Raw genomic sequence first — 11,216 nt, 5'->3', positions numbered from 1 at the left:
CTTCTTTCCAAGTGACGGGACCACGGCCCAACCGGCGCCAGAGCACCGGGCCAGCCTTCCTGCAGCCTCTTCCGCTTGCCGGCTGCAGCGCCTGGGACGGTTGCGGTGGGTCTGGGCGTTGGGAAGTCGTCCAAGATGATTAAAAAATTCGACAAGAAGGACGAGGAGTCTGGTACGCCCGGGGCTCAGCCGCGAGGGTCCCTTCCCCTTCCCCCGCCCCGCCGCCACCTGCTCTCGGGACTGCGGACCTGGGGGCGTGGGCGCCGGTGTGCCAGGGGGCTGGAGTTGGAGCCCGGCCCCTCCTCCGACCTCGCTCCACTTCAGCCGGGGGCCTGCCCCTAGCCCCTCCCCCCGGGCTCCGGAGCCTCCCTTCAGGCCGGCGCGCTCGCGCGCGGGCGGCAGCGCACCGCCTCGGACTGCTCGGCGGCCCCGCCCCCAGCCCCCCTCCTCTGGCGCCGCCGCTCCTCGGAGCCGCCTTCTCCTCCGCCCGTTCGCCTGGGGTGGGCTTGCCCACCAAAGAGGCGGGCCCACGGCAGGTGGCGGAGGGAGTGAGTGTGCGCTTGCGAGAGGGGGGGGGTTGGATGGGGTGGGGTGGGGGCGGGGTGCTGGTAGTGTACGGCCCGGAGTGGGTCTGGGGTCGACCGGACTGTGTGTGTGTGTATGAACTTTGTGGTGCTTGTACCTTACAGTCTCCCTGCGGACCTATGCGCTGTCCGCTTCCCTAGGGGCAAGGCTGTTCCGTGGTACCTAGCTCATTTAATACTCAAGCATCCAAAAGTGAGTTGCATTCTGATACCCATCTTTGGTCCAGAGTAAATGAGGCAGATAGCCAAGTCCCCTCAAAAAAAAAAAAAAAAAAAAGTCTCAGTGATTTGATAGTTGCTCTCTCAAAGCGTGGTCGAGGGTTAGGTTAGTAAACCTCTATGGCCCCTTCAAAGCTTGACGCATATCTAATACTTTGATAAACTCTTCTGCCTCCCAGCAAAATGTTAGAAATACATAAAATAGTGCTTTCCTGTAGGGAAATCCAAAGGGCCTTACCACAGTCTAATCTTAGTTGTGTGGACATGGCAGGTATTTGTAACATTCATATAAAAAGAAGGCAGGCCAAGAAGACACTCATTTCAGGCAGAGTTTCTGTAAAAGAGAAGTACAGGATCTTACAGGATAGCAGACAGAGCTAGTGTCAGAGTCAAAAAGATTTTGATCAATTTGTATGCATATTAGTAATGATTATCACTGTAATATCCAAGCGGACACCTCGCTTAGGTGAGATTTCTCAAGCATTTAAAATCCTTCTATAGGAAGTAAATACGTATGTGTATGCCAGCTATTTAAGACATTTTTTTCCCTATAATATAGGTAGTGGCTCCAATCCTTTTCGGCATCTGGAGAAGAGTGCTGTCTTACAAGAGGTATGGCTTGGAAGTATAGTGTGTTTTTTCTCTTCTGTTTCAGTTTAGAATGTGGACAGAGCACCTGGAATTCTATGATCCAAAATAAGAATTAAGGCGTGTAACTGAGTTCAGAGAATATATACTGGAGGGAAAAAAAAAGAGGGGTTACTTGTCATAGGAAAGTCTAGAGTTTATAGAAATGCAAACATTTATAGACTGTCACATGTTGAGAATTTTAAGTTAAATAAGGTAGGAGGTGTTTAGTGCAAGGTTTTTGAAGGAAGTTATAGATACTAAGCTCATTGTATTCAAATGATGTAGGTAAATGTTGAGATTCTTAGATAAAGTCCACAAGTTGAAGTGGGAGACCTAAGGGAGTGAGTATAGAATGGAAAATCAGTGTCACATCTAATAATTTATTATATACCATAATAAATTGAAAACTAAGCTACATTATTTGGATACTATGATTAAAATATGTAATAGTCCTAAAAACATATAGTCTTGATTTTATTTGTTGATTTTCTATAATCTGATAGAAAATGTATATAGCAGTGTTTTTTGTTTCCACAGGCTCGTTTATTCAATGAAACGCCCATCAATCCAAGAAGATGTTTGCATATTCTTACAAAGATTCTTTACCTACTGAACCAGGTAAATTACTGTGATTTTCCTCAGATTTGTGTCTTAGAATAGAAATATATAATGTGCAGTGAAGTTTTTTCTAGAAAGTGTAATTATTAATTTTTTAATAATTCACTTAATTTTAAAATTTGAAGTGTTTGATTAATGTAGTAATATGTAAAATTTCTTGTGGACAAGGAGTATGACATATACGTCTTTCTTATTCATGAGGTACCAAATCAGCTAAGCTAAGTAGAATCAGCTGAGTAGAATCTCGACATTGGTTTGAATTTAACAAGTATTAGTTAATATTAAAACATGTTGTTTAGGTATGTTCAGAGGTCTTTATGCCCCTCCAAAAATATTTTTAAAAAGCTTAGACAAATTCTAGATAGATGTTTTATCCTTTTGTAAGGGTATATTATATTAATGTTTTATTGTACTTCACTTTATTGCATTTTTTTTTTTTTTTTTTTTACAAATTGAATGTTTGTGGCAACCCTGTATTGTTAGATGATGGTTAGCATTTTTTAGCAATAAAGTATTTTTAAGTTAAGGTTTATACATTGTCTTTGTTTAGACATAATGCTATTGCACAAAATAGACTACAGTGTAGTGTAAACATTTATATGCACTGGGAAACCAAAAACTTCCTGTGACGTGCTTTATTGTAATATTTATTTAATTGCCATGGTCTGGAACTGAACCTACAGTATCTGCAAGGTATGCCTGTGTTTGTTTATTTATGATTTTCTTAGTATTGTTCTGGGCTTAACTGTTTTGTGCTTCATGTCTTTTTCTCTAAATGGGGATTATGATAATACCTGTTTTAGACAATGGTAATGATTAAATGATACAGTAAATGTGAAGCACCGAAAATAGTCCTGGACACATAGTAAGCATTCAGGAATAGTTTTCATTCAGTCATTCAGCATATATATTTATTACATACCTGCTGTGTGCTATGCACAGGGGATATAGCAGTCAAAGCCAACAAAAATATTTGCCCTCATGAAACATAGATCCTACTTCTTGTTTTTTTTTTTTTCTTGTGCGTGTGTTTTTTTTGTTTGTTTGTTTTTTATTGGTTCAGACTAAAAAATCTCATGAAATGTCTAGGGCCTTAGAAAATGTGATTTTGTTTGTTAGATTCATATACACACACACGTGTACATGCACACATACACACACCTATATATACCTCAGGTGGTTTACATGTGGTGCAAAGAACACTGTGGTTTCCAACTTGAATTCCATGAGAATATTTTTACTTGACTACATTTCATGACCGATGACTTCATCCACAGAGATAAAGTTTTGTAGTTTGCAAATGAAGGCTGAACAACAAGTCCATGCTTTTAAATAAAATATATCTATTCACAAACATATATCCTCTTGTGGTATTATTAGAAACATTTTAGGCAAAGTCAGTTTGATTTAACTTTTCATGGCACACATTGTGTCCAAGTTGGCTAACTCCAGTCAGCAAGCATGCTGCTGCTGCTGCTAAGTCGTGTCAGTCGTGTCCGACTCGTTGTGACCCCATAGACTGCAGCCCACCAGGCTCCTCTGTCCCTGGGATTCTCCAGGCAAGAATACTGGAGTGGGTTGCCATTTCCTCCTCTAGTGTATGAAAGTGAAAAGTGAAAGTGAAGCCGCTCAGTCATGTCAGACTCAGCGACCCCATGGACTGCAGCGTACCAGGCTCCTCCATCCATGGGGTTTCCCAGGCAAAAGTACTGGAGTGGGGTGCCATTGCCAGAGTTGGTCTAGAGTAGCCTATATTTTTATGTATTTTACCAATACTGCTTTGATGGGCAACCCATGTTGAAATATAACTATCTTGATGAAGTTACCCACATAGTCTGATAAACACTGACAACTAGGTGAACAGATTTGGGAGCCTTAACCTTATCTTTTGCCTAATTCATGGTAGTTCTTTATGGAGAATTACTTTTAAATTTCTACCAGAGTTGACACATCCATATTTTTTTGAGTTTCAAGTCAGAAAGTAGGGACTTACGGTGTCTTTCATCCTAAACTTTCAAGGTTTTTCATCAAAATTTGTTTATTCTTACACCTATGACAAACAGATTGAAGACTAGTTGTATTTTTTGTGAAAGCTGAAGCCCTGAAAAATGATGGAGCCTAACATATAGGATTGCTTTTAATGAAGAAATTAAATATTGAAATGGTAATGTCTCTGGTGGTCTGTGGTCTGCAGTGTTTTGACTGTTAATAAGATATGTTATCTAACACCTTACTACTCAAAAATATGTGGTTCCCAGATCAATAGCATTCACATCACTGGGAGCTAATTTGAAATGGAAAATTTTAGGTTTCACACCAGAGCCAGTGAATCAAAATCTGTATTTTGGGAAGATCCTCAGATAATCTATTAAGCACATTAAAGTTCTGATCCAAAGAATGTTTTTAGGGGCTTGAGCCAGTATCTTGAGATGTATTGGCAGCCCTATAAGCCTTTTTGTTGGAGAAGGCAATGGCACCCCACTCCAGTACTCTTGCCTGGGAAACCCCACGGACGGAGGAGCTTGGTAGGCTGCAGCCCATGGGGTCGCGAAGAGTCAGACACGACTGAGCGACTTCACTTTCACTTTTCACTTTCATGCACTGGAGGAGGAAATGGTAACCCACTCCAGTATTCTTGCCTGGAGAATCCCAGGGACGGAGGAGCCTGGTGGGCTGCCGTCTATGGGGTTGCACAGAGTCGGACATGACTGACGTGACTTAGCAGCAGCAGCAGCAAGCCTTTTTGTATAATCTGATTCCTGCCCTTTTGGATGGTCCCTTCTTACCATATTTTCTGTGATTCCTATAGTTCTTTACAGTTTAATATTTATTATGCTCCTGTGATAGGTCAGGCTTTGCACTGGGCATTGGATTCTAGAAATGTAGGAGGTATGATATCTGCTCTTAGGCTGTGTAACAATAACATCTTGTTCTGATTAAGAACTCAACTTCATTTTCTATCTCTTGTAAATCTCAGTTCTTTAGGGAATTTAAAATAGTTCCTGCGAAAAGGTTAGAGACCACTGTTCTAGAACTTTTATAGCATAGTGTATGATAATGAATTATTTTAAATAAGGAATGGATAAATGACCATGTGGGTTTATAAATTAAAAGTCAGAAAAATAACAAAGAGGCACAGTGTTTATAAAGAGATTTTCTTCCTGAGTTCTAAAAGATCCTTGCAGAAATAATTGGAAAATCCTTTTTTTTTTTTTTTTGTTTAAGAAATTGTTTTAATTTAAATTTACTTTAAATTACTTAGGGTGAACACTTTGGAACTATGGAAGCCACAGAAGCCTTCTTTGCAATGACTCGACTGTTTCAGTCTAATGATGTAAGTCTTTTTTTGAAAAAAAAAAAAGAAGAATTCTTTTAGGCTAAAAATGCTCTTTTTATTTGTTTTCCTTGGGGGAACTTAGAGTGGTCCAAATGAGGGAAGGTTGCTTGAAATGTTTAAAACTATTTAAAAATTGTTTATCTTCATAAAACTTATAAATGCTTATTAAAGAACACAGGAAAATGAAAGAATGAAAGTATATTGTTTAAAGCTGTTCACTCACAGATCTGCCATACAGTCATGAAAACTGCTAATATCCAGCCTCTGGCATGACACTGCACAGATGGACTGGTATAGAAATCAGTGGACATAGCGATCTCATCTCTTAAATTCTCAGTCAAGTTTCTGGGGGGCCTGGGGTTTCTGTTGACAGTTGAGAAGAGTTGGATACAGAGTGGGGAAGAGGATGAGGAGTAGGGAAAGGAAGAGTGAGGATAGACTGAGGCTGCCAGCACCCCCGCATCTGTCTCTCATTCCCTTCGACCACCCTAACTTTCAAGCGTAACAGCTGTGCTTCATTTCTATCCTCCATTGTGGCACATATTTCCTTTTTGCCCAGCTCTGACTCAAACCCATCCAGAGAAGGGGATTATGGGATCTGTATTTCTGTTTTCTGTTAACATAGATTGGTCAAACTGTGCAGTCCTTTTGGTATGTTTTGCATATGAACACAGGCCACGTTTTGTGTCGAGGACTTTATGGGATTTGAGTCTGGTTATGTGTCTAGATAATGAGCAGCTTGGGGATTAGGTCCTCAGGAACATCAGCAGTCCTTTTTAAGGCAAGTGTCTCAGGGGAAGTCGCTGCACATTTTTCAGGCAAAGGAGTCTGATTTCCTCAGACAGAGTATGGAGGACTGCTTTCACTTGCCATGGAAGCCTGGAGGAATTTAGAGGTTCAAGGTAGTCAGCTTCATCAGAATCTGCCCCTGTGTCTCCATTCCAGTTTTCAGGGCCCCACTCCTTCTTTCTCAGTTAGGGTGCTAACTTTAACAGAAAATGTCCCACAGGAGGTGAATTGAATTTGCATTGTTATTCAGTCACCTGCAGGATATGGTTTTCAGAAATCTCAGGCCTGTGCCCACATGACTTGAGGCTTTCTGTTAAGGCATTATGGACGTTTTCTAGTCCCTGTGAATTTAATGTTCTGAGCTTAGCATTTTCTTTTACCAAGTTCACCAGTGTACTTAGAAGGAACTAGCCCACTATACAACTCATTTTTATAGCAGTCTTCTGTGGTGGCAGCTAGTTGATTACCCAAAGCTTTGTCTTCTGTAGGTCCTTGATCATACTTATCTGCATTGATGATTTAAGTGTTTTGCCACTGCATGCCAAGGACAGCTAGGTCCTCTTTACCACTGGAGACAGAATCAGTAATGCCTTTTATCAAATCTGTAAGAATTTTATTTAAATTTAATCATAGAGTATATAGTCTTTTATGACTTTTCTGTCTTGTTTCTTTTACTTATGGCTTTTGAGATTGATCCAAGTTGCTGTGTTTATCAGTAGTTTATTCATTTTTATTGCTGAGTAGTATTCCATTGTATGGAGGTAGGTAATCTTAATTTATTTATCCATTAACAAGTTAATGGATATTTGGCTTATTTCTAGTTATAAATATAAACAAAGTTGCTAAAACTACTCAAGTACAAGTCTTTGTGTGGACCTATTAATATGTTTTCATTTTCTTCGGTTAATATCTAGAAGTGGCATACTTGGGTTTGCATTTCCTGAATGATGAATATATTCAGTTCAGTTCAGTCACTCAGTTGTGTCTGACTCTTTGCGACCCTGTGAACTGCAGAATGCCAGGCCTCCATCACCAACTCCTGGAGTCCACCCAAACCCATGTCCATTGAGTTGGTGATGCCATCCAACCATCTCATCCTCTGTCATCCCCTTCTCCTCCTGCCCTCAATCTTTCCCAGCATCAGGGTCTTTTCAAATGAGTCAGACACGACTGAGCGACTTCAGTTTCACTTTCATATATCTTCTATGATGAAGGATCTGATCATATCTTTTGCCCATTTTTAATAATTTGGTTATATATTTTCTTTCTACTGAGTTTTGAAAGGTCTTTCTGTATTCTGGATACATGTCCTTTATCAGGTGTTTTCCAAATATTTTCTCCCAGCCTATATCTTATTTTTCATTTTCTTAGTCTTTAAAAGAACAGAAGTTTTTAATTTTGGTGAAGTCCAATTTATCAGGTTTTTCTTCTTCCTGTTATGGATTGTGCTTTTGATATGTATTATAGAAATCTTTGTCTAACCCAAAATCACATAGATTTTCTGCTATGTTTTTTTCTTAGGTATTTTGTAGTTTTTGTGTCTTAAAATTGCTGTTTGATCATTTTGAGTTAATTTTTGCACATGATATGAAGTGAGGGTTGAATTTCTTTTCATCTCCTTCCTCTTCCTTCACCCCTTCCTGCATTTTCTCCTCCTCTCTTTTTCTCAACAAATTCTACTGGAATAATTGGTTATCAATATGAAGGGAGAAGGATGAGGAAGAATAATAATGATTGTGTTACATTGACACTTTCCTTTATTTTTTCTATATGTCTATTCTTATTCCAGAATCACACTATTACTGTAGCTTTTTTAGAAAAAATAATTTTATTTATTTATTTATTTTTGGCTACATTGGGTCTTTATTGCTTTATGCGAACTTTCTCTAGTTGTGGCAGGCGGGGCTACTCTTCGTTGTGGTGCATGGGTGTCTTATTGTGGTGGCTTCCTCTTGTGGAATACAGCTCTAGGACATGTGGGCTTCAGTAGTTGTGGCTCATGGGCTTAGTAGTTGTGGCTCATGGGCCCTAGAGTGCACAGGTGTCAGTAGTTGTAGCATGTGGGCTCAATAGTTGTGGCTCTTGGGCTCTAGAGCATGGGCTTCAGTAGTTGTGGCTCATGAGCTTACTTTCTCCGAGGCATATGGAATCTTCCTGGATCAGGGATCAAACCTGTGTGCCCTGCTTTGGCAGGTAGATTCTTATCCACTGAGCCACCAATGAAGTCCTACTGTAGCTTTATAGATCGTTTTAAATCAGGTAGTGCATGTTTTCCTATTTTATTATTTTTTTCTTTTTCAAATTTTTTTAACTTAAAATATTTTTTAATTTATTTTAATTGGAGGAAAATTACTTTATGATGTTGTGAATGGTTTCTGCCATACAACAATACAGATCAGGTATAATTTACATATATATCACCTCCCTCTTGAGCTCCCCTCCCCTCCTCCCATCTTACCCCTCTAAATCATCACAGAATGCCTGGCTGGACTCCGTGTGTTATAGAGTAACTTCTTACCAGCTATCTGTTTTACACATGGTAATGTATATATGTCTATGCTACTTTCTCCATTCGTCCCACTTTCTCCTTCCCCCACTGTGTCCACAAGCTGCTTCCCTACATCTGTGTCTCTATTCCTTCCCTGCAAATAGGTTCATTGATACCATTTTTCTATATTCCATCTATATGCCTTAATATACGATACTTGTTTTTCTCTTTCTGACTTACTTCACTCTGTATAAACAGGCTCTGGGTTCATTCATCTCACTGGAACTTAACTCAAATTCATTCTTTTTTATGACTGAGTAGTATTCCATTGGTGTGTGTGTGTGTGTGTGTGTGTGTGTGTGTGTGTGTGTATAGAGACTGCGTCTTCCTTATCCATTCATCTGTTGATGGACATCTAGATTGCTTCCATATCCTAGCTGTTGTAAATAGTGCTGCTGTGAACATTGGAATACATGTCTTTTTCAGTTATGGTTTTCTCAAGGTATATGTCCAGTAGTGGGATTGCTGGGTCATATGGTAGTTCTATTTTTGGTTTTTAAAGGAATCTCTATATTGTTGTCCGTAGTGGCTATATCAATTTACATTCCCACCAACAGTGCAAGAAGGTTTCCTTTTATCCACATCCTCTTTAGCATTTTGGGGCTTCCCTGGTGGCTCAGAGGGTAAAGCGTCTGCCTGCAATGCAGGAGACCCGGGTTTGATTCCTGGTTCGAGAAGATCCCCTGGAGAAGGAAATGGCAACCCACTCCAGTATTCTTGCCTGGGGAATCCCATGGACAGAGGAGCCTGGTAGGGTATAGTCCACGGGTCGCATGACTTCACTTTCACTTTCTCCAGCATTGATTGTTTATAGGTTTTTTGATGATGGCTATTCTGATTGGTGTGAGGTGATACCTCGTTGTAGTTTTGATTTGCATTTTTCTAATAATGCTGTTGAGCAACTTTTCATGTACCTCTTGGCCATCAGTCAGTTTCTTTTAAAGAATTGTTTTGGCTCTTGTAAGTTCTTTGCATTCCTATATTCATTTTAGAATCAGCTTTGTGTATGTATGTGAAAGTCGCTCAGTCATGTCCAACTCTTTGTGACCCCATGAATGGTAGCCTGACAGCCTCCTCTGTCCATGGGATTTTCCAGGCAAGAATACTGGAGTGGGTAGCCATTTCCTTCTCCAAGGGATCTTCCTGACTCAGGGGTCGAATCTGGGTCTCCCGCATTGCAGGCAGACTCTTTACCATCTGAGCCACCAGAATCAGCTTATCTATTTCTATTAAAAAAGAAAAAAGGCCTGCTAGAATGTTGATGGTGATTGCATTGACTCTAAAGATCACTTTGCTAAACTATTTCAATAAAATTTTACAAAAAGATCAGTTTGAGGAGAATTCACATTGCATTATTGAGTTTTCTATTCCACAGCCATGGTATATATTTCCCTTTATACAAGTCTCTAATTTCTGTCAGCAGTATTATAGCTTTCAGCACAAAAGTCTTAAACATATTTTGTGAAATTTATCCCTAAAGTAGTTAATGTTTTTATACTATTGCATTTATATTGTTTTAGGTACTCTATAGAAATTAAATGGATTTTTGTATATTGATCTGTTTCCTGTGATTTTGTTAAATTTATTCCTTCAAGCAGTATTTTGGGAGATTCCTTAGGATTTACTTTTTTCAGTCTGAATGATTTTTATTTGTTTATCTTACCTTAATATCTCCTTGCACTATGATACAGTGTGAAATGGAAGTGGTGGTAGAGGATATCCTTGTTTTGTTCCTGATCTTAGAGGGAAGGTATTTAATCTTTCAGCATTAAATGTGATGCTAGCTCTAAGTTTTTCATGTGTGTGTGTGCTTAGTTGCTCAGTCTTGTCTGATTCTTTGCCACCCCATGGACTGTAACCCGCCAGGCTCCTGTGTCCATGGAATTTTCCAGGCAAGAATCCTGGAGCAGGTTTTCATTTCCTACTCTAAGACACCTTCCCAAACCAGGGGATCAAACCCACGTCTCCTGCATCTCGTCCTTTGGCAGGCAGATTCTTTACCACTGCACTACCTGGGAAGCCCCTAAGTTTTTCATAGGTGACCTTTATCAGGTTGAGGAAGTCCTTTTCTCTTCTTAGTTTGCTAGGAGGGTTTTTTTTTTGTTTTTTGTAGATGGGTGTTGAATTTTGTCAAATGTTTTTTCTGTATCGAATTATCATAGTCTTTCTTTTTTAATTTATTAATATGGTAAGATGCATTTATTTGTTTTCCTGGAAAATATAAAATCTTTGTTTTCTGTTAAAACTCAAAATTTGGTATTAATTTTGAGCATGTGGTCGTGAAATAATATTTATCTGTAATTTTTTCTTATGTTTTTGTTTGGATTTTGTATTTGGGTAATGCTGACTTCATAAAATGAATTGATAAGTGTTACTTCCTCTTCTCTCTTGCAGAGTTTTGTAGAATCATTATTATTCTTTTATATATATATTTATTTGTTTATTTTTGGTCGCACTGGGTCTTCATCGCTGTGCTCAGGCTTTCTCTAGT

General features: G+C 39.4%; 1 protein-coding gene across 1 annotated transcript in view; it reads left to right on the top strand.

Annotated features, from left to right (window-relative positions):
- Positions 1-80: 80 nt before the first annotated feature.
- The window catches only part of COPG2 (coat protein complex I subunit gamma 2), a 462,375-nt gene continuing 451,239 nt past the window's right edge, over positions 81-11,216 (top strand). Inside the window, exons 1-4 of the mRNA XM_081537057.1 lie at positions 81-172; positions 1,363-1,415; positions 1,971-2,051; positions 5,314-5,385. Coding sequence (XP_081393183.1) covers positions 136-172; positions 1,363-1,415; positions 1,971-2,051; positions 5,314-5,385 — 243 coding nt within the window. The 5' untranslated portion in view covers positions 81-135. The remainder of the gene's footprint in view (positions 173-1,362; positions 1,416-1,970; positions 2,052-5,313; positions 5,386-11,216) is intronic.

The sequence above is a fragment of the Giraffa tippelskirchi genome, chromosome 10 (genome assembly GCF_054371585.1).
Source record: "Giraffa tippelskirchi isolate mGirTip1 chromosome 10, T2T-mGirTip1v1.2.pri, whole genome shotgun sequence".
Taxonomy (NCBI): Eukaryota; Metazoa; Chordata; class Mammalia; order Artiodactyla; family Giraffidae; genus Giraffa; species Giraffa tippelskirchi.
This window is presented reverse-complemented; position numbering and strand designations above follow the sequence as displayed.